This window comes from Rana temporaria, chromosome 13 (genome assembly GCF_905171775.1).
Source record: "Rana temporaria chromosome 13, aRanTem1.1, whole genome shotgun sequence".
Lineage (NCBI taxonomy): Eukaryota > Metazoa > Chordata > Amphibia > Anura > Ranidae > Rana > Rana temporaria.
The window spans coordinates 46,227,763-46,254,494 of record NC_053501.1 but is presented as its reverse complement, the minus strand read 5'-3'; the positions used below and the strand labels follow the sequence as shown (position 1 = coordinate 46,254,494).

Below are 26,732 nucleotides of genomic sequence, written 5' to 3'. Positions count from 1 at the left end.
ATGCAGCCGCCACAGTGAAGAACGGGGAAGCCGTGTTTACATACAGCTCTCCCCGTTCTTCAGCTCCGGGGACTGATCGCGGGACTCCAGCGATGATCGGGTCACGGAGCTTCGGACCGGGTCGCAGGGCGCGCGTCCGCGACCCACGGCTGGACAATAGCACAGCACGTACCTGTACATGCATGTGCCCAGCCGTGCCATTCTGCCGACGTAAATGTGCAGGAGGCGGTCCTTAAGTGGTTAAAAATAAAATAAAAATAACAAACCTGCTTATACTTACCTGTTCTGCGCAATCGTTTTGCACAGAGCAACCCCAATTCTCTTGTTCTGGGGTGCCCCCCGGCGCTCCAGGCCCCTCTCCTCTTCATTAGGTTCCCCCACCAAAAGTACTTTCCCAGGAGGCTCTTTCTCAAGTCCCGCTGCTGCGTCCATTGACACAGACGCCAGGACTTTGCCCTGCTCCCGTGTCACTGGATTTTTTTGACAGAAGCAGGAGACATTCTCCTGCTGCTATCAATCTGTCCAATGAGGAAAGAGACAGTGGCTGGAGCCACTGCGCTCGTCCAGATCGCTGGATCTGATCGGGCTTAGGTAAGAAAAAGGGGGGTCTGGGGGGAGCTGCAGAACAGAATGCATTAAGGTGAGGTAAAACCTTGAGGATTTACAATCACTTTAAACTTCTACATACCTGGTGTGATATTGACATGCTACCAAGAACTATATGATGTGTACAATACGGCTGTGAGGTGAATAACAATCTGATAATGGTTGTATTATTCCTATGAACTGCATGTTATCTGAACTTTTAGTAGGGTCGTATAGTGTGAAGCTCGGCTCAGGTGGTGTTTTGAAGATTTCCACATTTATATGAGAATGAAGATAAGAATGTTCATGGACATTTAGAGATATTCAATTATAGAGACTTATTGTGTTTGCTTATACACAGATCACTTATGGTGTTTATGTGTATTGGTGGCTATAAGTTTTATTTTCTTGTGATATTTATGTTATTTGCATTGAGATATGCCATTGCTGTGCTATCAACCTTTTGTATAACACAATTTTCAGAGCACTAATTTAGCACATATTGGTGAGTTGCTGTATTTAATACATTGATAGTAGTGCAGTCATTTAAATTATAAACGCATAATAGCCAGGCAGCTAGCATTTCCAGCCTGAGCTCAGAAATGGTAGTCCCAATTCTTTTCGTATACAGTTACAAGTCGTGCAAACTGAAAACCGTGTAGCATTATTATACAGGATTTATATAGCACCAACAGTTTGCGCAGCACTTTACATCAGGGCAGACAGTACAGCTACAAAGCAATTGAATAAAGGAGGAATAGGAGGGCCCTGCTGCTTTAGAGCTTACAATCTAGAAGGGAGGTTCAAGTGATACAAAAGGTAATAGCTGTGGGGAATGAGCTAATGAAGAAAATTAAAATACAGTTGTTAGGTAGGTGGAGAATAGGCTTCTCTGAAGAGGAGGGTTTTCAGGGATCGTCTAAAAGCAAACTGAGAGGGAGATGATGGGACAGATTGGGGTAGGGAGTTCCATTGGATGGAAGCGGTTTGGGAAAAGTCCTGGAGATGAGCATGGGAGGAGGTGATGTGGGATATAGAGAGCAGGAGGTCCTGGGAACGATTAGGTTGATAATTTGAGACTAGGCTAGTGATGTAGCTGGGGGCCGAGTTGTGGCTGGCTCTGTTATTAATATTTTTAATTTAATTAGTTTGAGTGGCAGCCAATGTAGGGATTGGCAGAGAGAATGAGCAGGCACTGAGCTTTTAGTAAGGTCTGGCAGCAGCATTCATGATGGACTGGAGGAGGGATAGACTATGTAAGGCCCCTTTCACACTGGGGCGGGAGGAGCGGTGGCGGTAAAGCGCCGCTATTATTAGCGGTGCTTTACCGTCGGAATTGCGGCGGTATTCGGCCGCTAGCGGTGCGATTTTGCTCCCGCTAGCAGGCGAAAAGGGTATGGGAAACCGTGGCAGAGGCGCATTGCCGGCGGTACAGCCGCAGTTTCCCATTGCTTTCAATGGGAAGAAGCGGTGGAGGAGCAGTAAACACACCGCTCCTTCACCGCTTCAAAGATGCGGCTAGCGGGACTTTTGGAGGTGCCCTGCTAGCGCACCGCTCTGACACTGAAGAAACAGCACCGCTGTTTCAGGGCGGTTTGCAGGCGCTATTTTTAGCGCAATAGCGCCTGCAAACCGCCCCAGTGTGAAAGGGGCCTAAAGGTAAGCCAATGAGGAGAGGGTAGCAGTAGTTGAGGTGAGAGATGACCAGAGAGGGAACTAAGAGCTTTGTGGTGTCATTGGTTGGTTAGAAAGGGGCATATTTTGTACATGTTGAGGCGACAAGGGTTGGGCAATGATTGGACGTGAGGCCGAAAGGATAGTTCAGAGAATTCTGAGTATTCTATACTTTACTTAAAAACTGGTATTTTTCAAAAGTCCCATTTTGGAAATACATGCAACGTACATTTTAGGAGCAATATGCAAAAAAGTAGAATTGTTCTGAGGACCTTATTTTTTTATTTTTTGCCCAGATTACACAGGAGTGGACTGCACAGAAACCGTCATTCCCCAAGTTTGTATAGCAAATGCTTCATTCCACATAGAGTCACAGACGCAGTTTTCTCGCTACTTCAATGAGTTTGAAGAATTACAGATGCTGGGGAGAGGTGCCTTTGGGGCTGTTATCAAGGTAATTTTTTATTTTTTTTGCATTTGTTAAAGGATTTTTAAAGGAAATACAAATATAGGTACCGTATTTGCCGGTGTATAAAACGACCCCCGACTTTTAAGAAGAATTTCAGGGGTTAAAAAGTCATCTTATACGCCGGAAAATACGGTAGTTACATTGGATATTGATACACAGTAGAAAAACATCCTAGTACTGGCTTATAGCATCACAAGCAATCGTCAATAAACTCCATAAAGCAAAGGTCCAGTGTGTGGTATATGGACATTCATATGTTCCAGCAAATCTAACTGAGTAGCATTTAAATTGAACATCTCGCCAAATTTTAATGGTTAATACCCTGAGAAGATGTATAAAAAGACAGTGAATACATGTCATCCAGCACTAGAGCGAAGGTGGAATCAAGTAGATGAAATCCACTTTATCGAAAATAGTGAGAGTAAAAATTGAAATAAGAAAGGAAAAATGAACCATAGAGAGGGAGAGAACAAGGAAGGGGAACGAGACTGGATGTGATCCCTCATGCCAGACCAGGCCAAAAAAAACATATAGTGCAAAGGGAAGTGAAAAGTAAATTTCCACGTACAGAATTAAGGTGGATCCAAAAGATGCCACGGGCACCATATTTTATAATTTTTAAAAATCGTGTTCTAAAGCCAAACTGTTAAATATTCCATGTTGTAGACATCGTGGATATGTTTGTGGAGATTTTCTGAAGAAGGGGTTGTAAAGGTACACATTTTTTTCCTAAATAGCTTTACCTTAGTGCAGTCCTCCTTCACTTACCTCATCCTTCCATTTTGCTTTTAAATGTCCTTATTTCTTCTGAGAAATCCTCACTTCCTGTTCTTCTGTCTGTAACTCCACACAGTAATGCGAGGCTTTCTCCCTGGTGTGGAGTGTCGTGCTCGCCCCCTCCCTGGGACTTCAAGAGAGTCAGGACGCCCACTAACACATAGCTCCTTTCTCTATCTGCAATGTAGAGAGCGTCCTGACTCTCCTGTAGTCCAAGGGAGGGGGCACATTACTGTGTAGAGTTACAGACAGAAGAACAGGAAGTGAGGATTTCTCAGAAGAAATAAGGACATTTGAAAACAAAATGGAAGCATGAGGTAAGTGAAGGAGGACTGCACTGAGGTAAAGGAAGCTATTTAGGGGAATTTTTTTTACCTTTGCAACCCCTTTAAGGTTTCATGTACGCTAGCAGCTCCTAAACTTGAGTTTAGGAGCTTTTGGTGTTTTTTTGGCAAAGCTTCTAAACTCCACTCCATAAAAGCCTATGGCCCGGATTCACGTACAGCGGCGTATCTTTGAGTGGGCGTAACGTATCCTATTTACGTTACGCCTCCGCAACTTAGACGGGCAAGTGCAGTATTCTCAAATCACTTGCTCCGTAAATTTTGGCGGCGTAGCGTAAATAGGCCGACGTAAGCCCGCCTAATTCAAATGTGGAACAGGGGGGCGTGTTTTATGTAAATCACTCGTGACCCGACTTGATTGACGTTTTTCACGAACGGCGCATGCGCCGTCCGTGGACATATCCCAGTGTGCATTGCTCCAAAGTACGCCGCAAGGACGTATTGGTTTCGACGTGAACGTAAATTACGTCCAGCACCATTCACGGAGGACTTACGCAAAATCGTAAAATTTTCAAAATTCGACGCGGGAACGACGTCCATACTTAAAATTGGTACGCCGCATGTACGCCTCATATAGCAGGGGTAACTTTACGCCGGGAAAAGCCTAACGTAAACGGCGTATCTGTACTGCGTCGGCCGGGCGTACGTTCGTGAATTCGCGTATCTAGCCGATTTACATATTTCTAGGCGTAAATCAGCGTACACGCCCCTAGCGGCCAGCGTAAATATGCAGTTAAGATCCAAAAGCGTAACAGACTTACGCCGGTCGGATCTAATACAAATCTATGCGATTCTAAGAATCAGGCGCATAGATACGACGGCTCAGACTCAGAGATACGCCGTCGTATCTCCTTTTGAGAATCTGGGCCTATGTGTCAATGTACAGGTCTGATTAAACCTCCCTCACGAAAGAATCGCGTTCAGAATAGGAACGTTGTGACTGCCGGCTGTGGAAAAACACAAATCGAGGCATAAACACGTTTCCCGCGGTCAGGGTAGGCCTGTAGTGTACATGTAGCCTGAAGCAATTAAGCACCGTCACATGGACAGAATACGTCTGGTCCGTACTGGTAGGGCTGGACAGAGAGGAGAGAAAGCAGCAGGGATTTCAAATCCCCAGACTTTGTGGCGGCTTGGAGGAGCCCGGACTGCTTAGGATCACGGGAGGTAAGAACAGCAGGAATCGGGGATCATTTTTTTTTTTAAAAAAGGTGAACTTACACTTTAGGGAACAGTTTAGCCTCCAGGTAAGCTTGCTTTCCCTTTATTGCGGAACATCTCAGTGTTGCCATTCAGGTTTTAAGCAGGGACTAAATTGCAAAGATTTGCCTTATTGTGTGGTTTCCCATATGCAAGCAGTGTTTTTATTGAAAACATTAGAAATAGCCTTTTTTACTCTCAGGGTTTGTAAATTTTGATTGTATGCCTAAAAAAAAATTGAAATGGATTTTTCTGCTGGCTAATATTGTTGAGTAGCAAAAGTAATTAATTGTCCCTCCCATTGAACGCCTTCCAAATTTGCTATAAGCGGAGTGCTTATCATTTTAAATGTACAGTGCATGTCTTTGGTTAGCAGGTTAGACATAAAAGCCTCACAGAGGTTTTCGGCCCCTTTCACACTGGGGCGGGAGGTGCGCTGACGGGAAAAAGCTCCGCTATTTTTAATGGCACTATACCTTTGGAATTGCGGCGGTATTCGGCTGCTAGCGGTGCGGTTTTAACCCCCGCTAGCAGGCGAAAAGGGGTAAATACCGCGGTTTCCCATTGCTTTCAATAGGAAGGAGCGGTAAACACACCGCTTCAAAGATGCTGCTAGCAGGGCTTTTTTGGAGCGGTCCTGCTAGCGCACCGCTCCAGTGTGAAGGCCCTCGGACTTTCACACCGAGACTGCAGGGCAGGAGTTTTTCAGGCGGTATTTAGGCCTGAAAAACTCCTCAGTGTGAAAGGGGCCTAAGGCTAAAGCCTCGTACACGCGATCAGTCCATTCCGATGAGAACGGTCTGAAGGACCGTTGTCATAGTTTAACCGATGAAGCTGACTGCTGGTCGGTCGCGCCCACACACCATCGGTTAAATAACCGATCGTGTCAGAACGCGGTGACGTAAAACACAACGACGTGCTGAAAAAAAATGAAGTTCAATGCTTCCAAGCATGCGTCGACTTGATTCTGAGCATGCGTGGATTTTTAACTGATGGTTGTGCCTACTAACGATCGGTTTTGACCTATCGGTTAGGAATCCATCGGTTACATTTAAAGCAAGTTGGCTTTTTTTTAACTGAAGGTTAAATAACCTATGGGGCCCACACACGATCGGTTTTGACCGATGAAAACGGTCCATCAGACCGTTGTCCTCTGTTTAACCTATCGTGTGTACGAGGCCTTAGAATTTATTCATGCCCATTGCTTTGTTGAGTTGAGTGGCATCTTGATATAGCGCAGTCATTTACCCCGTAGGATCCCAACGCACTTTGTCAAATGCACTAGCAGCCCTTAGAGTAATAATGAAAGGAATACATATTTACACCAAATATCCTGCATACTGTAATGTGGTTTTATCTTTCTTGCTTACAGGTTCAAAACAAGCTGGATGGCTGCTACTATGCAGTAAAACGAGTTCAGATCAATCCTGCCAGCAAACAGTTCAGGAGAATTAAAGGCGAGGTGACATTACTGTCTAGACTGAACCATGAGAACATAGTGCGATACTACAATGCCTGGATTGAGAAGCATGAACTCCCATCTTCTGCCACTCCTAAATCTCCTGCAGTATGTGGAGAGAAGAAGGTTCAGGTAAAGACAGAGCAGGCTGTGAAGAATGAACTGGGACTGGTAGATGATGTGGAGGCCAATGCTCCAGCCCCAATTATGAGCAGCTCTGTTGAGTGGAGCACCTCCTGCGAGCGTTCCTCCAGTGCGCACTGTAACACCTCCGATCAGGACTCCAGTGATGAGGATGACGATGATGAAGAGGGTGTCTTTTCACCATCTTTCTTGTAAGTCTCCCGTTTGTTTCATCCTATTGTATTTTCCTTTTGTAACACCATTAAAACAGAATGGGAACTGGATGAAGTAGATCCTAACAGTATAGCTTACTAGTTGGTCTGAACTTGCTTAAAGGGGTTGTAAAGGTAACATTTTGTTTCCCTATATAGCTTTACCTTAGTGCAGTCCTCCCTTACTCACCTCATCCTTTCATTTTGCTTTTAAATGTCCTTCTTTTTTCTTCTGAGAAATCCTCACTTCCTGTTCTTCTGTCTGTAACTACAAGCAGTAATGCAAGGCTTTCTCCCTGGTGTGGAGAAAGCCTCTTGAGGGGGGAGGGGGCGAGCAGGAGTGTCAGGACGCCCACTAACACGCAGCTCCTTTCTCTATCTACAAAGAAGAGAATGTCCTGACTTGCCTGCTCGCCCCGTCCCCCCTCAAGAGGCTTTCTCCACACCAGGAGAAAAACTTGCATTACTGTGTGGAGTTACAGACAGAAGAACAGGAAGTGAGGATTTCTCAGAAGAAATGAGGACATTTAAAAGCAAAATGGAAGGATGAGGTAAGTGAAGGAGGACTGCACTAAGGTAAAGGAAGCTATTTAAGGGCATAGAGTGTGTAGGTTTTTCTTGGCTGGGTCTATGATTTTTTTTATTTTTTAACACAGATCTAAACACCAAATCAAAGTACTAACCCTTCCCCATTCCGCCAATGGTTGGCATAGCAGTACCTAGAGCAGGGGTGCCCAACCTTTTGAAGCACGAGGGCCACTTAAGCGACTTGTTAACCGGTCGCGGGCCACAATGAGCGGAGCAGGCAGATGGCAGGTCTGCTCTGCATTTGCAGAGCAGACATGGACACAGCCCACTAAACTCTTTCTTTAGCGGATCGGATTGGAGGTAGGACACAAGTCGGTTTACATCTGCCAATCCTTTGAGGTGAATGGAGGGTCTAGACTTCTATTATATTCTGCAGGTTTGGTGCCCGTTCAGAAAGCTCACCAAACTCGCAGGTAATAACAGAAGTCTAGGGCTCAGTGCAGGTAACCAGCAGGTGCACTGCTCTGCATTTGCGGATCAGTTCAAAAGCAGCCCAGTAACCCACTGCAGAACACTGCAATAAACTGACCTTTAATAAAAGTATTCTATTTTATTCCATCCCAGAGCAGGAGGTCGCGGGCCACATCAGAGGGCTCCGCGGGCCACTGGTTGGGCACCCCTGACCTAGAGGAAACCCTTGCACAACTGATACGTGCATAGCAACTCCAGGCAGGCAATATCTTGGTGGGAATTGAACCCAGCACTTGATAATAATTGGCTATTACACCCCCCCCCCCCCCAATTACCTAGTATATGACTTTGAAAAAGCTATTAGATTAAGCTGCAGGTGAATATACTGACAAGTCAAAAGTAAGTTATGCTGCCGTCCGGGGTCTATGTAGAAAACTGTACACTGCAGTATGTTGAAGCCAAGCAAATGGAGTAACTCACTATTTGTAAATTTTATTATTAAAGCTGTTTATCCTCGCCCCTTCCTTTTTGTTATCCTCTTTCTTCTAGGCAAGGAACGGACTCAGATAGTGAAGTTATTTTTGAAAATGAGGATGAAAATAGTCCTAATCAGGTAAAGACTGTTTTTATAGGAACTATTTTATCTGTTTGTTATCGACTAAGAAAACATGTCTGAAATGACAGTTTTGTGTATCTTATTTGTGCACTAGAATAGGGAACAATAGGCTATCACCATAAAATCCCCACACTCCCTAATGTATTTTTCCCCATGCTGTTGATGATCCTGGGGTTTATATTATTTTTTTTTATGAGGCACAGCAGTTGTTTTATTCTGAAAATACAAGGATTGGATAATGAGTATCTCTGTTAGTTCTCTTCCAGTCCCAATTACATCAGTGTAATCCCAACTCTTTCTTCAGAGATTGATATTGGGTTAGTATGTCTAGGTGCCACATTCAGTGGGTGCATTGAACATACATAATCCACCATCAGATACTGACTCCATAGATATGCTGTCGGCTGTTAGGAATCAGCTCTGATTGGCTTCTTTCAGCACATGAGGATTCTCAGCCCTTTCCAGGTTATATACATGTAGGTATGGCATGCATGTAAACAAGAAATAGATGCAAAGATCATGCAGGCGATCCGTAGCCCTGATGGGCAAGAAAGGATGAAAGCTGTTCCAAACAGTATTTTATAAAAAAAAAAAAATTGTATTTGATGCATAGTACTTGGCAAACAAGATCGTACACAGTTAGAGCCCATTCACATTGGGGCACGTTAAGGGTAAAGCGCTGCTAGTTTAAGCGGCGCTTTACCGCTGTTATAGTGGCGCTAGCAGGGCACTTTTAACCCCACTAGCTTCGGCAGCGCTGGCCATTGATTTCAATGGCAGGGGCGGTTTAGGAGCAGTGTATACACCACTCCCGCATCACCCCAAAGATGCTCCTTGCAGGACTTTTTTTTCTTTTCGGTCCCACTAGCGCACCGCCCCTCAGGCTTTCACACAGGAAAGAGGCGCTTTTGCAGGCACTATTTCTCTTTCGTTCATAGACGGACACAGCATTCTTTGACATTAGGGTTATATCCGCTTTCACTAGGAGAGTTTAGGCAGAAAAAAAGCACTTAAAGTGTTAACAAACACAAACCTCAGTGCAGCTCCTCCCAGGGGGCGTGGCCCCCCCGGTATAACCCACACCCTGCTCTAACAGCCTCAGTTTTTTCCTGCCTAACGTCAGGAGAGTCAGGCACTCTGGAGTTCCTGTACTCTGGAGATTTTTTTCTTGCGATTTTCTCGCTTTTTATTATTTTGTTCCTGCATTTTTGGAATCCTGTGATTCTTCTATCAACAGCCGACTGGGTGACAGGCTGGGTCCTCGACTCTTGTAGTCCCCCCATGTTCGGCCATCGAGCGTGTGCCGGCCCTCAGCTCAGCTTTGGGACGTCCACGACAGGCCCCATTGCTCCAGGGGCGGCCGGGGAACTTCGGTTCTAGGGCACACATATGACCGGTCTCTATGGCCTTGTCACAGTGTGTCTGGCCGACAGCCATGCCGTTTAGCGGAAGTTGGATCTGTCTGGGATACCTCCAGCCGGTGGTCGCAGGACGGGTAAGTAGTGGCCTCTTGCTCAGGTAAGTGGTCTGGCTGGAATTTTCCCCTGGGGAGGTCGACTGAGGGTTTGCCCTGCTTTCCTCTCTCCCTTTTTTCCTCTCCCTCCTTCCCAGTTTCTGGGTGACGGCCGTGAGGTGGGGGCCCCGCTTGGGGGGCTCAGTCTGACCTGGGGGCTGCTACTGCTGTGGGTGCTGTGTTTTTCTGGGCTGCCATATGTGCGGAGGGGGTCCTGTGGGCCTGTGTACTCTCTCCCCCCCCCGCCCCCTGTGTTCAGCTGGGTAGCTTGTTTTTGAAACAAGGCTGCCACATTACCTGGGGAAGGGGCTCCCGCTTTTGGGGACCCTGCTGATAGGGGTGCTGTGAATGTGGTCGCTACATATTCACAGCGGGGGGGGGGGGGGGGGGGGGGGGTGAGTCCGGTTTTGGCCGGGACTCTGGTGTCACAGACATTTCCTGGACGGGGAGCTGGAGGCGCAGAATGCTTCTATGACCTGCGTGGTCCTGACCGACCAGTTGGTACTAGGTCAGATATTTGTCTGTGTGTCGACCCCGGATATGCTCCCCTTGCTCCCCAGGGTCTCCGCCTGCGCCATGTTTTCCGCCCTGCCTTGTATGGCTGGGGGTTGGTCTGCGGACGGTCTTTTCAGTAGTCCCTGGTGGTATTGCCCTGTGGGGGTGTACGCAGGGGTGTCTCTGATTGTCATCATAAAGGATGCCACGGGCGGTGTGAGCACTCTGCTCCCGCAATCTAAAAAAGGGTAGGTGCCTCACTGTAGGCGAGGGCCCTCATTTACTGTTCCCAATGCGTTTTTTGGTTTTCGCCCGCCAAGTGCGGCAGGAAAACATTTTCAGGGGGCTAGGACGTCCACTGAGGACACAGGCGCCCCGGGTGCCGCAAGCCCAGCAAGCCTGCTTCCGCTTGGAGGTTTGCCTCCGCTCGCATCTCGGGTGGGGGGCTGGCTCCGCAAATTTGCGGCTCGGTGGAGGTCTCTCCTCTCTGACCGTTGGGGTTGCGAGGTAGTTTCCTCTGGGTGCGAGACAGGATTTCTCTCTTGTCTACCAAACGGGTTTTTTCCCTCCATCCTCTGGCTCGCCGGTTGTCTCTGTCAGGGGCTGTCCAGGATCCTCTGGTCAGGGCAGTGATTGTGCCAGTTCCCTCGTGGATCAGGCTCCGGGGTTTTTCTCCAATCTGTTTTGTGGTCCCCAAAGGAGGACGGGGTCCGTCCAATCCTGGGCCTCAGGCCCTTGTTTGTTTTTTTGTAAAAGTGCAAACTTTCAGGATGAGGTTTTTCTGGCGTCCTTGGATGCCGTGAACGCATACCTGCATGTTCCCATATGCTCAAAGCACCAGAGTTTCTGGACTTTGTGGTCAGGGAGGACCATTTTTCATTGTGGCCCTCCCGCTCGGCTTGGTGTCGACGCCACAGGTTTTCACCGAGGTGCTCGTTCCGATACTGGCCCGGCTGTGGCAGCGGGGGTTTGTTATTGTGGGATGTCTGTACGACATTCTCCTACGAGCTTCCTCGAGCTCTGAATTAGTGGAGCCATGTCTGTCACGTGTCAGACTCTCCAAGAGTTTGGCTGACTTCTGTTTTGTCCAGAAGTCAGTGTTGGTCCCGTCTCAGGGACTGGAATTCCTGGGACTAGTCCTGGATTCCGCCGGGGCGGAAATTTTTTTCTCCTAACGGAAAGAATTCAGACTCTGCAATCTGCTGGGCAGCAGTTGTCGACCTAGTAGTGGTCATCTCTGCGATTCTGCATGAGGGTTCTGGGTCTGACGGTGGCCTCTGTCGAGGCGGTTCCGTATGCCAAATTCCACGCCAGGGTGCTACAGAGGGAACTGCTGTCTCGTGGGGACAAGCTTCCGTCATCCCTGGATTACCAGGTTCAGTTGAGTCACCTGGTCCCTGGTGTGGTGGCTGACTTTTCCGGTGCTTCGGGCTGGAAAGGCATTTCTGCCATGTCACTGGACGGTGGTCGCGACGGATGCCAGCCTCTCCGGTTGGGGAGGGTTTTTTTGGGGCACCCAGTCAGCCCTGTGGCGCTGGACTCAGGTGGAGTACCACCTACCAATCGGTGTTCTGGATCAGGCTTTGCCTTGCCTGGTGGTCCCTGGATCTACAGGGCTGACCATTCAGGACCCTGTCCGACAACGCTGTGGCGTACGTCGACCATCTGGGAAGCACACAGAGTTCTGTTGCAGCGACGAGGGTCGCGCACATCCTTCGGTGGGCCGAAAGGTCCGTTCCGGCTCTATCGGCCGTGTACATTCCGGGAGTATGGAATTGGCGGGCCGACTCCTGAGTCGGACTGCGCTAGACCAAGGAGAGTGGTCTCTCCACCTGTAGGGGTTTTCAGTGTCTGTGCCGAAAGTGGGGCACTCCATGCGTGGACCTTCTAGCGTCCCGCCTCAACCGGAAGGTGCCATGTTTTTTTGGCCAGGTCAAGGGACCCATGGGCAGACGCGTCAGGCGCGTTGGTGGCTCGTTGGGGTCACTGTCGCCTACTTTAAACCTTCCCTCCTCGGTAGCTTCTTCCTCGACTGCTGCGCAGAGTGGAAGCCGAGGGAATTCTATCAATCCTGATTGCCCCAGATTGGCCGCGTCGCTCATGGTACGCGGACCTGGTGCGTCTGGTGGCAGACACCCCCTAGCGTGTTCCCCTGGGGGTTGATCTTCTGTTACAGGGTCCGATCATCCACCCTGTTTTTTACAGCCACTGGCTTAGCGGCGTGGCTGTTGAGAGCCTGGGGCTGTGGGCCCGAGGCCTATTGGGCTCAGTGGTCTCTACCGTGCTGCCTGCACGGAAGTCTACCTCACGTAGGTTTTACATCATACGTGGAAGGCCTGCATCTCTGTGTGTGAGGAGATGAAGTGGCACCCTCGGACATACGTGGTGTCCAGGATTCTGCTGTTTTTTACAGCAGGGAGTGGATCAGGCTCTCGCCTTAAGTACGGTTAGGAGTCAGTTTTCTGCTCTGGCTGTTACTTTCGATGAGCCTTGGCGTCGCACTCCTTGGTGCGTACGTCTGGTCTGGGGGTCTGGCATGTGGCCCCTCCACTACCCCCATGGGACTTGAATTTAGTCCTTTCGGTTCTTCTGGATGCTCCCTTTGTGGACATTCGGGAGGTTTTTTTGTTGACTGTCACAAAAGGGGAGCAGGTTTAGCTCAGCGCTAGAGTACCTGCCCTTCATGCATTTGACTCTGGGTGCTAGCCCAGGAAGGTCTGCGTCGTCACGTGGCCATGGCTCAGCGTGGGCATTTCCACTGTGATTTTTTCTGGTAGCAATTACCTCGATCAGACGAGTGTTTGTCTGTTCTGGCGGCCTTGTCTTGCAAGGCTCCCTACTTGGTCATCCATAAGGATGAGGTGGTGCTGCGACCGCAGCCGTCTTCTCCCCAGGGTCGTTTCGGCTTTTCACGTTGATGAGGACATTGTTCTTCCATCCTTATGTCCTTGGCCGAAATGCAGGGAGGCGGCCACTTTACATCCTCTGGATGTGATTCGGGCCCTATGAGTGTACTTATCTGCTACGATTCCGTTCCGGAAGTTGGACTCACTGTTCGCGTCGCTGGATGGTCCTACAAGGGGGCCTGGTAGGCTCGTCAGCCACCCCTTTTTCGGGGTGGATCCGACGAATTGTGCTTCAGGCCTATGCCCTGAAGGGGCTGGCGCCTCCCTTTTGGGTTACGGCGCATTCGACCAGGGCGATCGGAGCCTCTTGGGTTTTCTGGCATCAGGCCTCTGTGTTACAGGGGTATATGGCAGCGACCTGGTCGTCGATCCACACTTTCAAGGTCTTACGAGGTGGATGTGTGTGCATCTTCTGATGCCTCCTTCGGCCGCAGATGTTACAGGCGGCGTTTTATGGTAGGAGTTTCTCCGTTGAGCAACTCCCGGTTTTGTTTGGGGTGTAACCTGTTTTGCTGTGTTATTTCCCGCCCCTCGAATTTTTGACACTGCTTTGGGACGTCCCTAATGTCAAAGAATGCTGTGTCCGTCTATGAACGAAAGAGAAAATAGGATTTTTGTACTCACCGTAAAATCCATTTCTCTGAGTTCATAGACGGACACAGCATTCTTTGACATTAGGGTTATATCCGCTTTCACTAGGAGAGTTTAGGCAGAAAAAAAGCACTTAAGTGTTAACAAACACAAACCTCAGTGCAGCTCCTCCCAGGGGGCGTGGCCCCCCCGGTATAACCCACACCCTGCTCTAACAGCCTCAGTTCGTAACAAGCAGTACAAACAAAGGAGGGGTGGGTGCTGTGTCCGTCTATGTACTCAGAGAAATGGATTTTACGGTGAGTACAAAAATCCTATTTTTTTAGTGCTAAAACGCCTGAAAAGCGCCTTTAGTGTTAAACGGGTCTTAGAGTTTGCTTGTTTTTCAAGCCATGTGGGACCTGGAAAGTAGACTGTAATCAGCAATAATGTTTTCAATATATATAGTTGAGCCCGAGTTCATTTTAAAAGAACAGTGTAGATATCTAAATTGAGAAGCCTCTAAATCTTTATCTTGACCAGCCTGACCTGAATTATTTATATTGTGTTGTATTGATTACTGTCTTTCTAAACAGGATGAAGAGTGTATTGAGGACAAAGCAGCACTCTCTGAAGTGGCCACACAGGCTGTGCATTGCCTCTACATTCAGGTGTGATATTGCTAAGTGGATTTTTTTTAAGGATAATTCCTTGATAATTGTATACACATTCTTGCTATTCTGGGTGCTTTTGGGATTGTATTGCCTGCACTAGCAGTTCTTTTTCTTGCCTCAGTTAAAATGCAACTAAAGTTCCTATTTTAAAAAATTGCTAGAATTAGAGTTTTTGGCAAAAGAGACATGTAGTCTGCCAAAAAAAAAAATAAAAAAAACGTATTTCCATTGCACTTAGCAGTGTACACCCCTGGCCCATCCTTGGCATCACATCACTGGAGGATGGCACAGCATAGGGCAAAAGCCCACCCATCCTGCGAGTAGTAGCGCATTCAGCGATTTATGGAGGCTGAGTGATCGCTTATACTTGTCAGTGCTGAAATTACTTTTTTTCATATGTGAGGATTTTCCAGCATGTTGAAATATTTGCACTGTTGCTCAGCAGTCATTCCATGTACCTAGGGCAGCCATCATAAATTTTGGGGCCCCTCACACAGCTTTTATGCCTAAAATCTGAAAGTCTCAGCTCACCTCTCTCCTGCCACGCGCAGAGAACCATGGGGGGAGGGGGTGTGTGCTGTGCTGCCGAAAATTTGAAAGTGTCATCTCTCCTGCGGGCCCCTTACTAGTGTAATGCCTGTACCCCCCTAATGGTGGCCCTACATACATTGCATGGTCAGATGGCAGAGGAAAAGTTGTGTACCACAAAGCAGTGGTGAGCACTTCCTTTTGTCAGAGCCAATCATTTTGGAAAATCTGACTTTCCTTCCTTAACTTATTTTGAACTTGAGTTTTTCCTCTTTTTGATATGGCTTCAGTAGTTTAAATCGCTGACTTTGGAAACAGCATGTAGAGTAGAACGTCAGCATGCCTTACCTGTACACATGCTCAGTTCAGAACATATTAAATCCATTGAATCTGCATTACAGACAGGCATATAGTATTTTTAGAGATGAGGTTAGCAATCACAATGTGGATATTCTTCCACAGGTGTTTCCTATATCTGAGGCTTTTTTGTCCTTTAACTCTAATGCCGCGTACACACGGTCGTTTTTGTCTTGAAAAAAAACGAAGTTTTTCAAACTTTATTTTAAAAAACGACGTTGCCTAAACACCATTGTTTTTTCAAAATGCTCTAGCAAAACGCGGTTACGTACAACACGTACGACGGCACTCTGTTCCATTCAAGCGCGCGTCATAACTTGCTTCTGAGCATGCATGGGTTTAAAAACGTCGTTTTAGCACACACACATTTTTTATGACACAAAAAACGATGTTTTGAAAAACGTCATAAAAAAATGAAGCATGTTCGAATTTTTTTTTGTCGTTTTTCAGAAGACATAAAACAACGTTTTGCCCCACACACAATCATTTTAAATGACGTTTTTAAAAATGTCGTTTTGTTTCATCACAAAAAACGACCGTGTGTACGCGGGATAAGATGAAAGGTTTGGACATCTCTCTGCAGTTTTTTGTTGCCGGGCTGGAGCTCACCAGCAATATATTTGCACGGTATTTCCAAATCTTGATTATAGAAAGATGGTAAATGCTGAGCGCTTTTTCAGCCTAGAGCAATGCTCAACAGTGATGTGATAATGAGACTCCACTACTGCCACCTAGAAACCTGGGTGGGACAGCAAAGGTCTGAAACCTGGAAACCTTTTAAAAAGGCTCTGTTTCTGTTTTCTTCAGATGGAATACTGTGAAAAAAGCACTTTACGGGACACTATAGATCAAGGATTATGTCTGGACACTAGTCGCCTTTGGAGGCTCTTTCGAGAGATTTTAGATGGCCTTGCCTACATCCATGAACAGGTAACTGGAATGATTCATGATGATGTGGAGGAAAGTAACATGTCAACATACCTGCTAAATGGTGTTGGATGGGTTAGCAATTGAAGCTTGGTTGATCGCATCCTCTATTTAAATAGTAATTGATTGTGACAAATATGAATTGAGATTTTTATGCCTAGTACACACGGGCCAAAGAGACATTGGCCGGTTCAATAAAAAACAGCCAACACTCGGCCGTGTGTATGTCAGCTGGTCCGACAGAAGCCAGCCGTTTGGACAAACATGCTGGAAAACCAGCAGCCAACCGGCTCCCGATCAGTGCTGTCCTATGTGTGTGGATGTTGCTTTGTTATGTAAATCTATTTGTTTTATTTTTTACACTGTAAAATAGGTTACCTCGAGATTGTACAGTATTTTAAAGGGTGTCTTGGCTGAGAAAAGGTTGAGAAAAATGCTTTAGACCAGGACAGGTTCCCTCAAAGTGTATAAAGCAAAAAAATCTGTTATAGATTATTTTCTCTTTTGCATTACAGGGGATGATTCACAGAGATTTAAAGCCTGTTAACATCTTCTTGGATTCAGAAGATCATGTGAAAATAGGGGATTTTGGTCTGGCTACAGATCATCCAGCCTATGTGGTAAGTGTTTACTTTTCATGTTCACATTTCACTATTCATCTCCACTCTTTGACATCAGTAGAATGCTGTAACAGCACAACCCTATTTGTTCTTTGCATAAAGGAGGTCAGAGCACAGTACAGGCTTTTACTAAAGCTGGAAAGTGAAAAATCAGGCCCACTTTTGCATAGAAACCAATGAGCTTCTAACCCCAGCTTGTTCAATTAAAGTGGATGTAAACCCAAAATGTTTTATTTATTTTTTTGGCTGTCACAATGTAGAGTATAAGATTTCCTATCATCTGTGCCCAGTCTTGCCACAAAGAGTTAATCCAGCTCTGAGCAATCCTCTTTTCTTTTTTCTGTGAGATAAATGGACAAACAGGAAAAAACTTTTGTCCTTCTTCCCCCTTGCTGTAAGTGACAGGTTATTTACATATCACATGCACTAGCCTGAGACAGGCATTATTTTTTTAATTCCCACCCCCACTCCTTTTCTGAAGTCATGTGGTTACTTTTCTGGATTTTGACTGGATGTTAGTGATCATAGCAGAATTTAGTGTAATGAATACGCAGGAGAAAATGCATGTTGACAAGGGGAGTGTAGAGGTGGGCGGAGAGTCTACTGACATCACGACTCCACCCACCGAGCTCCAGACAACAGACCCACCCACAGAATCTGCAGTTTTTCAGTTCTTATAACAGACAGAGGGGATACATGCAGGAGGCATCTATATCCTTATAGATCAGCACTATGGCAGTCGTTTAGAAAGGATTAGAGTGGGTTTACATCCACTTTAAGCTTTAGTAATAAAACCTGGAAGCTCATTGGTTTATATGCAGAAGTGAGCCTGATTTTTCACTCTCCAGCTTTAGTAAATAAACCCCATTGTGTATTTAAAAGCAGGGTATTTGCCTGTGTAGCACGTCACCGAATTCAGGATTGCCATGTGCTGGTACTATGGTTATAAGTTTTCTCAGCTGTGTTGGATTTTTCTCTTTTGCTTGTTTAAAGATTGACTCAACACAAGAAGAGGACCAAGGTCGCACTGACTTTGTTAAAGCTGACCCTGAAGGTAATGTATTATTCTTTTGTTGAAACTCACATAGTGACATCTTGTTTCAAAGTTGATAAATTACAACTGCACTGCAGCTTTGATTAAATGACTCCACCTAAAGCTAAAAAGAAATGTAACTGTGCTTAGATGTGCTTCCTGAGCAAAAGTCTAAATGTTATTTATTTGCACATCCACCCTTCATCCTGAAAGTTTGTCATTTATCCCAGTACATTTTTTATGTGAAATACTTTGGTGCAAATAAGTCTATGTAAAGTGTAATAAAGTAGATATACTATATACAAAATGTTGCTGCTGGCACAAAACAGTGTTTACACTTACACCTGCGTGCTAAAAGGTATTAAATAATAAACTGTGCCATGCAACATAAAGTACCAATTATGGGCCAGATCCACAAAGAAGTTATGCTGACGTATCTATTGATATGCCGCGTAACTTCTAGTTTGCCCTGGCGTATCTTTGTTTTGTATCCACAAAACAAGATACGCCTGAAGTTGGGCTAGATCCGACTGCCGTACGTCTTAGTACGCCGTCGGATCTAAGGTGCATATTTACGCTGGCCACTAAGTGGCGCTTCCGTCGACATCCGCGTCGAGTATGCAAATTACCTAGATACGCGAATCCACAAACGTACGTCCGGCCGGGGCATTTTTTTACGTTGTTTCCGTAAGGCTTTTTTCGGCGTATAGTTACCCCTGCTATATGAGGTGTACTCAATGTTAAGTATGGACGTCGTTCCCGTGTCGAATTTTGAAAATTTTACGTCATTTGCGTAAGTCGTTCGCAAATAGGGCTTTGCGTAGAATTACGTTCATGTCGAAAGCATTGGCTTGTTGCGGGTTAATTTGGAGCATGCGCACTGGGATACCGGGGATGGCGCATGCGGCGTTAAAAAAAAAACGTCATTTACGTTGGGTCAAGTAAAATTAACATAAAACACGCCCATATTTTTAACATTTGAATTCCGCGCCCATACGCCGGCAGATTTACGCTACACCACCGTAACTTTAGAGGCAAGTGCTTTGTGAATACAGCACTTGCCTCTCAAAGTTGCGGCGGCGTAGCGTTACTGCGATACGCCGGACTAAAATTACGATCCGCTACGTGGATCTGGCCCTATATGTGCAATCCTACAAACAGAAAAAAAACGATTATAATAATCACCCTTCTTATACCAGAACATAAATCTCATATATTGTGCAAAAAGTATATATAGTACCTAAAATGTGCAAAAAAAGCAAGATTTTTTCATATATTTGTTTTGGTCCGCACGTATTGCACTTTATTGAATACAGTATATGGTATTTTCACATTTTATTTATTTAAATATATATATATATATATATATATATACTTTTTGCACAATAGATGAGATTTATGTTATGGTATAAGAAGAGTGATTTTTAGTGTTGATTTTTTTTCTGTTGGTAGGAATGCGCATGTAGAGATTGGTACTTTATGTTGCGTGGCTCAGTTTATTATTTAATATCCCAGCATATTATACTGCAATGTATATCTATACCAAGCTTGTATGTGGTGTATCTCGTGTCACAACCCCACAAATGTCAGTTTTTAACTTTGTTCTAAGCAAAAAAGTTAACATTGGAAAAAAATATGTAGATAAGAAAGTATTCACAAAATAACTTTTTTTGTGGCAAAGATCAAAAATGTTAAATGCAAGCTGTTGGAGCACAGGGCTTATTGACAGACAAGGAAGGATGTGTCAGATGCAGGCCTATAGATAGACTTGTGTAAATACTCTTAAAGGGGGTCTAAGGTCAAACTTTATTTTGGCTTAATGAGTCCTCTCTTGATCTAACGCTGCGCATGTCTGCAGCCCTGCTCTTCTTTCTTCCTCTTCCCACAGATGACACAGCCTCAGGCTCTTGCTGCTGTCAGTCAAATCCTGTGAAGAGGGAGGAGGAGGCATGGCTGAGCCACACTGTGTGTATGTCTATGGACGCACACAGCCTGGCTCAGGAGCATACCCACACGGGTGACCCCTCACCACAGAGCTTGGAGGGGAGCTCCGGGACAGGAGGTAAGGGACCGCTTTGTGCAATAGCTATTGCACAGAGCAGGTAAGAATAACATGTATTTTTATTTGAAGAAAAAAAACAAATGTGCTTTGAGAACCACTTTAAGGGCCGGTTCACACGTGTGCGATGCCAGACATCACAGGTGATTCGCAGCACACTGCTGTTCACATTGCATGCGATGCGATTTCGCACCGCATTCGGTCCAAACACGCACAGGACCCTTTTTTCTGTTTCGTTTCTGTTCAGAATCGGATCGCATGTGTGTTCACACATATGTGATCCGATTCATGTCCGAACTGTCAGTTCGTAGTGCGACATGCGAGCTGAAATGGGGGTGTCGTTAACATACAATGACACTCTCCAGCAGTTTGCATAGGGCAGTGTGAACTACCGTGCGAGTCTGGTGCGATGCGGGAACCCGCAGTGGATTCGCAGGGTTCTCGCATCGCACCAGTGTGAACCGGGCCTAAAGAGGCACTGTCCTTTTGTCCATATTAGCCCACCCCACAGCTATTATGTAAATATGGACAAAATAACATTGTTTCTTTAAACTGCCCTCACTCATTTCGAAGTGATAGCACAATCTATATCCTTTTTTAGATTTGCCAATAACTATGCAGAATGAGATCTTGCCTATACATTCCATGTATTTACTATTCAGTGAGGTAGGTACTGCCACTATAGAGTAACATATCTAATAGGGATTGTTCAGATTCCCCAAAGCTGGCTACATAGTACAGTCACTAGTATCTTTTGTTATTTTGGCACATGAGCTGCTTAAACCTGGGCTAAATAAGACTTGTATTTCCTAGGAAAACTCACTGGTATGGTGGGCACAGCGTTGTATGTGAGTCCAGAGGTTCAAGGCAACACAAAAGCTTCATATAACCAGGTAATGAAAAGATGAGCAGGTTGACTGAATACACTTTTGACAGTTGGAATGCGCTGCAGCTTTCTTTCTCACATACAATAACCATAAGCAAAGCTCTGCGCTTTTGGTACATAAATCCCTCCAATACAATGTCTGTTTTTTTATATCCAGAAAGTGGACCTCTTCAGTCTGGGAATCATATTGTTTGAGATGTCATATAGACCTATGGATACAAGCTCTGAGAGGATTACAGTATTGAGCATGTTAAGACAGGTACTCTTTATGATGCACGTATTTGCTTGTGTTAAAACTTGTCAGGTGTTTATTCATGTTCAACTGATGTCTTTTACAAAAAAAAAAAAATATATAAAATAAACATTTATAAAAAAAAAAAAAGGGGGGGGGGGTTCCCATCCAGGGCCCTGGGGACCTCTTGGCCCTTTAATAAAAAAATAAAAAATAAATATATATAAATTAAAATAAAAAAATTTAACATTTATTTATTTATATATATATATATATATATATATATATATATATATATATATATATATATATATATATATATATATATAAAAAGGGGGTTTGCCACATGGGGCCCTGGGGACCTCTGAGCCCTTTAATAATAAAAATAAATTATATATATATATATATATATATATATATATATATATATATATATATATATATATATTAATAATATAAATAAAAAAACATTTTTATATAAAAAAAGGGGGGTTGCCATCCGGGGACCTCTGGGCCCTTTAATAATATATATATATATATATATATATATATATATATATATATATATATATATATATAAAATAAACCAAAAAATATATATAACATTTTATTTTATTTATATAAAAAAAAGGGGGGGTTGTCATCCGGGGCCCTGGGGATCTCCGGGCCACCCGTACCCCTAAAAAAAAAAAAAAATTTACCCTTTAATAAAAAATAAAATAAAAATATATTAGAATTTTTTTTTCTTTTTATAAAAAAATAAATAAAAAAAAGGGGAGTTGCCACCTGGGGACCTCCGGACCCCTAAAAAAAACTTTTTTTTTTAAAGGGGGTTGTAATCCCTGGGCCCCTTACAGGTGTACTGCCTGTACCCCCCTGATGGCGGCCCTGCCTGTATTACCACTCTGCAGCTGGACAATACAGCAGAGGTCAATCCATTAAGGGAAACTGAAAGAATACATTTGTGAGCATTTCAAGAAAGAATGCTAGTTCAGCTACATTTTGTCATTTTCTAGATATTTACAGTTCAGCTTTAAAGTACATACTGCAATATCGAGACACAACCTCAAGCCATGCTGGACTTATATGCCATTATTTCCTCCATATATATGGCACAAAACAACTTGGTGCATAAGCTATATATGTATATATCTTGGCTTCTGAATTTTTGATGCTGAAAAAAAATAAACAGGGTTTGCTCCAAGTTCTGCCCCTCCCTCTTCCAGTCTGAATCTGCTGTACAGGGAAGATGCTTATATTTTAGGATGCTGATACCAAGTCCAATTCAGGTACTTGCACTCATTGCATTTGAAAAAATAAACATTATGGTGTATTGGTGAATACAGAGCTGCTTTGATATGTTTCTTTTACGTGTATCTGGAGTTCTGCTCTAATCTTTTTACAAAGATATACTGTAATATTTTTATATATTTTTCTACAGTCTTCCATTGTATTCCCAAATGATTTTGAGAACCCAGAAATGGAGAAGCAGGTAAGGCTTTATTTCCTGCACCACATTACTTTAACACATCAGTTATTTTTGAGAACCCAGATAACCCTTAGGAGTGCTACTGTTTTATAGAGAAAAGTCATCACTTGGCTCTTAAACCATGATCCCGCATCTCGTCCTACGGCCATGGAACTCTTGAAATGTGACCTTCTGCCACCACCTCAGTTAGAAGAGTCTGAACTTCACGAAGTGCTTCACCATACATTGGCCAATATAGATGGAAAGGCCTACCGCACAATGATGAGCCAAATATTTTCCCAACGCATATCACCTGCAATGGACTACACCTATGACAGTGATATATTTAAGGTATACCTATTTACTTAAAGTGAACTTGTTGGTAATTTTAAACTCCTAAGTTTCTGCTTATGAGCAATCATCACAAAGTATCCAGGCAACCCTCCTGTCTAACTCCCCAATTGAATTTCACTTTGTTACTACGGTCTTGACTTCATGGTTTAGCACCGTCCAGTTGCATCCAGTCCAATAGAATGCCCTTAGTGGTTCTAATGCCTAAACATCTTTATCTTAATACATTCATACGTTCCCTGCATTAGGTTACAACATAAAAAATGTTTAGGCAGTAGTATGCCCATCAACACCGCCCCCCTATTTTTACCTGTCCTCACTATATCAAGCGTTGCCCATCTGCAACAGCTTGGTCTTATCTCCCCGCTCTCACAGGACAGTTTGAAGCAGTAAGGACCGTTGCCTCCCGCTGCTGTCAGTCAAATCCTGTGACGAGAAAGCCAGGGGTGAGGCCGGGACGCTCTGTCTGTGTCTATGGACGCAGCCGGTGCATCTTGGAGTGAGCCCGCAGATGTGCCCCCATAACAAATGGCTTGTTATAGGGGCACACCAAGAAGAGGAGAAGCCAGGAGCACTGGCGGAGGACCTAAGAAAAGGAGGCTCAGGACTGATCTGTGCAAAACCATTGTATTGAGCAGGTAAGTATAAACCATTTTGTTTAAAAAAAATGTTTACAATCACTTTAAAGTGAACCTTTGCTTTGCCCACAAAAAGTGTCAGGTTTCTTTTCTTTAAGCTCACAGTTTCTGCTGATTGGCTACCTGTAACTCTGACTAAGGCCGACCATAGACGGAGCGACTTTCTTTCCTGCAACCACACTGACTGTGTTGATGGGGGAATCGCTCACGCAGCGCCATTGTGTTTTTCGGGCAGGGGAAGCTGTCCCCACCGGGAGAACACAGTGATTATTGCTAGCGGCCATAACAAACACTAGCAATAATCGCATGTAAAATCCATCAACTTGGGGACATTGAGCCTGCCTGTATATGGTTTGAATCTTGGCCGATTCCTGCAGAAACGACTGAGATTCGAACCATCTATGCCCGGGTTAAATAGTAAGTGTGTTGGAAAGCTAATTCAAAAAGATGATTTATATGAAGACCTCTCAGTAGAAAAAAATAACATGACATTAAAGTACCATCATCCTAACATAATTTGAATAAAGATAGGGTTCGTTGGGACCCCAGAGACCCAAAGAAGCCAAGGGGAGTGGATGGGGGCTGGTGGACTGTATCGGTACTTAGATAAATCAGTTATACAGAAGAGTATGGTAAAGGTAAAAAAGTTCAATTTATTAAAAAATAAACATAACATAAGGGGATTAAGGAGTACACAATATTTTAAAATTACAACAGTGATAGTGTAAAACAGATAGATTATACGACCAGCCAACACATCATAGAGATGGTATACAAGCCCTAGTCAGCGGGCAGCGATTGAGGCGGAGGGGGTCGTATAGATCAGGATCTCTACTAGTTTCGCTACTCGTGGTAGCTTCGTCAAAACTTTAGGGCCCTAGGACCTAACTTATAGTAGGCAGGGACCAGAGAGGAACCGCCAGGCACAGCGCTGGAGGAAACCAATTTGAGGGATTCCAGCGGTGAGGGTAAATATGTTTAAGGCCACTTGTGGTAGGTGTACCGTCAAGTATGTCCCAGGGTCGGGTGTGTAAAGGATGTGGTACCAGTAAATCCATAAGACAATAGAGGGAGACATGTTTGCACCCTCTCTTCCAATGTTGTCTTCTACGCGTTAGAGCATAAGTCCCGCTACAGTTATCTAAAGCATTTAGTGGAGCGAAGGAGTTTTCTTCTGGGCAGCTTTACAAAGTTGGCAAACAGTAAAGCCTTATTATTTTGAGCCCCTTGATTTTATTTTTTAAATATTTTTGCATAAACTACAGTTGGGTTTTAAATTTTGATTCTTGTTTGAGCTGAGTGTATCTTAAAATGGATGTAAACCCTCCCCTATACCCGGTGAAGTGAACAGCCTCAGATGATACACAGAGATTAAACATATCTCCCTACATAAGTGTATATCTTCTGTCACACCCCCCTCCCCTCCCTCCTCCACATAGGCAGAGAAACGAAGATACTTGCAGAGCTGTATTATGAGTAGACCAGCTCTCTGCTTATCTATCTCTATGTTCATTCCCCAACACCAATTTCCAGGTGCTTTTATCTTGTGTGTTGGAGAACTTGTCAGACGTTATTATGCTGATAACAGAGGAACGGAACAGCAGAAAGACACGGTACTTAGGGCTTTGAAGAGAGATAAAGTAAACACTACAGATATATGCGCCCAGGTCAGATTTCATGAATGGAGTTTACAACCACTTTAAAGTGGTTGTAAACCCATTATAACAACTTTATGCTACAGGTAAACCTATATTAAGGCTTACCTGTAGCTACCCTGGATATCTCCTAAACCTGCACAGTTTAGGAGAAATCTACCTGTGTCTGCATGTGCCCAAGTGATCGGCATACTAGCTCATTATGCTTTTGTCTTGTAGGTTTTTTTTTTTTAAGAGTTTACAACCACTTTAAACTTTCTTGTCTTCCAACATATTTTAAATATGTTTATCATATTTCATCGTCTTTATTTTTTTAGGGTAGTTTCTCTGCCCGTTCAGCTAGAATTCATCATCATGTGTGTGAGACGGTCTGTAGAGTGTTTAAAAGACACGGTAAGTTTTAAGCAAGGATAAATTGATATTGATTATCTGTTTGGTGTTCACAATTTGGTCTTCCAAAGCAAGATGTGTATCTATAGCTGGAAACAAATTATAAGTACCCTTGTCATTGGCAGATACTGTGACAGTCCCCTTATATAGCTTGTTGTCCATAGTCAAAGGAACTGATCAGATATCACTGCATGCGTTGGCCTATAGTGTACAGGAGTAAGGAGAAAACGATATCGCAGTATCACCTATGGTCCAGGATATCTTCTACACAAGAGTTTTTTTTTTATTTATAATATTGTTACAATGGCAGGATCTAGAAAAAGATGCTGTCATTGTGGCTTTGTTGTTGAAGGTGCAGGCTCTGGGGCTGACCAGTGAAATGTTGGAACAACTGATATGCATATATTTTCTCTGGGTAATTGACATGCCAAGTAGAGAAGGAAGTAAAAGATCAAGAGGTTGCACATTCAAAGCTAGTTGCCAATGGCTGCTGCCTGTGACCTTGTTGGTATAATTATTATTTTGGTGACCACACTGGAACTTGGGAGATATTTGGGCACACAAATCACAAGAACTGGCAGTTAGAAAGCGAAAAAAAAAAAGTGACTCTTCTAAGATAGTGTTCCTATCTTCCGCTCTATGCTTGTATAAACCTTTGTTTTAAAATAAAACTTGCTTCAGATCTGCTGTCCCTGTGATCCAAGTATTTTTAACTGGGTTTCTTTTTAGGTGCAGTGAAGCTACATACACCTTTGTTAATGCCTCGGAGCAAAATGGCATCTGAAAGTGGTGAATTGGCCTGTTTTATGGACCACAGTGGCATGCTAGTAATGCTTCCTTATAATCTCAGGGTAGGTGCTATGGTTGTTAATATAGTAAACCGATCTATGACTTGGTGTTTTGGATTGCTGGAAAACAAGAACCTTAAAGCGGGGTTCCAACCACAATTAGCATTTTTTAAATGTATGTCAT

General features: G+C 44.4%; 1 protein-coding gene across 2 annotated transcripts in view; it reads left to right on the top strand.

Moving 5' to 3' along the window:
• EIF2AK4 (eukaryotic translation initiation factor 2 alpha kinase 4) overlaps window positions 1–26,732 on the top strand; it is a 101,784-nt gene that overhangs the window by 35,554 nt on the left and 39,498 nt on the right. For both annotated transcript variants that reach the window (XM_040332416.1, XM_040332415.1), the window contains 13 exons: window positions 2,556–2,713; window positions 6,422–6,843; window positions 8,392–8,455; window positions 14,539–14,613; window positions 16,309–16,431; window positions 16,944–17,048; window positions 18,042–18,102; window positions 20,954–21,033; window positions 21,184–21,285; window positions 22,700–22,750; window positions 22,841–23,077; window positions 25,688–25,763; window positions 26,490–26,611. In XM_040332416.1, the coding sequence (XP_040188350.1) occupies window positions 2,556–2,713; window positions 6,422–6,843; window positions 8,392–8,455; window positions 14,539–14,613; window positions 16,309–16,431; window positions 16,944–17,048; window positions 18,042–18,102; window positions 20,954–21,033; window positions 21,184–21,285; window positions 22,700–22,750; window positions 22,841–23,077; window positions 25,688–25,763; window positions 26,490–26,611 (1,676 nt within the window). The remainder of the gene's footprint in view (window positions 1–2,555; window positions 2,714–6,421; window positions 6,844–8,391; window positions 8,456–14,538; window positions 14,614–16,308; window positions 16,432–16,943; window positions 17,049–18,041; window positions 18,103–20,953; window positions 21,034–21,183; window positions 21,286–22,699; window positions 22,751–22,840; window positions 23,078–25,687; window positions 25,764–26,489; window positions 26,612–26,732) is intronic.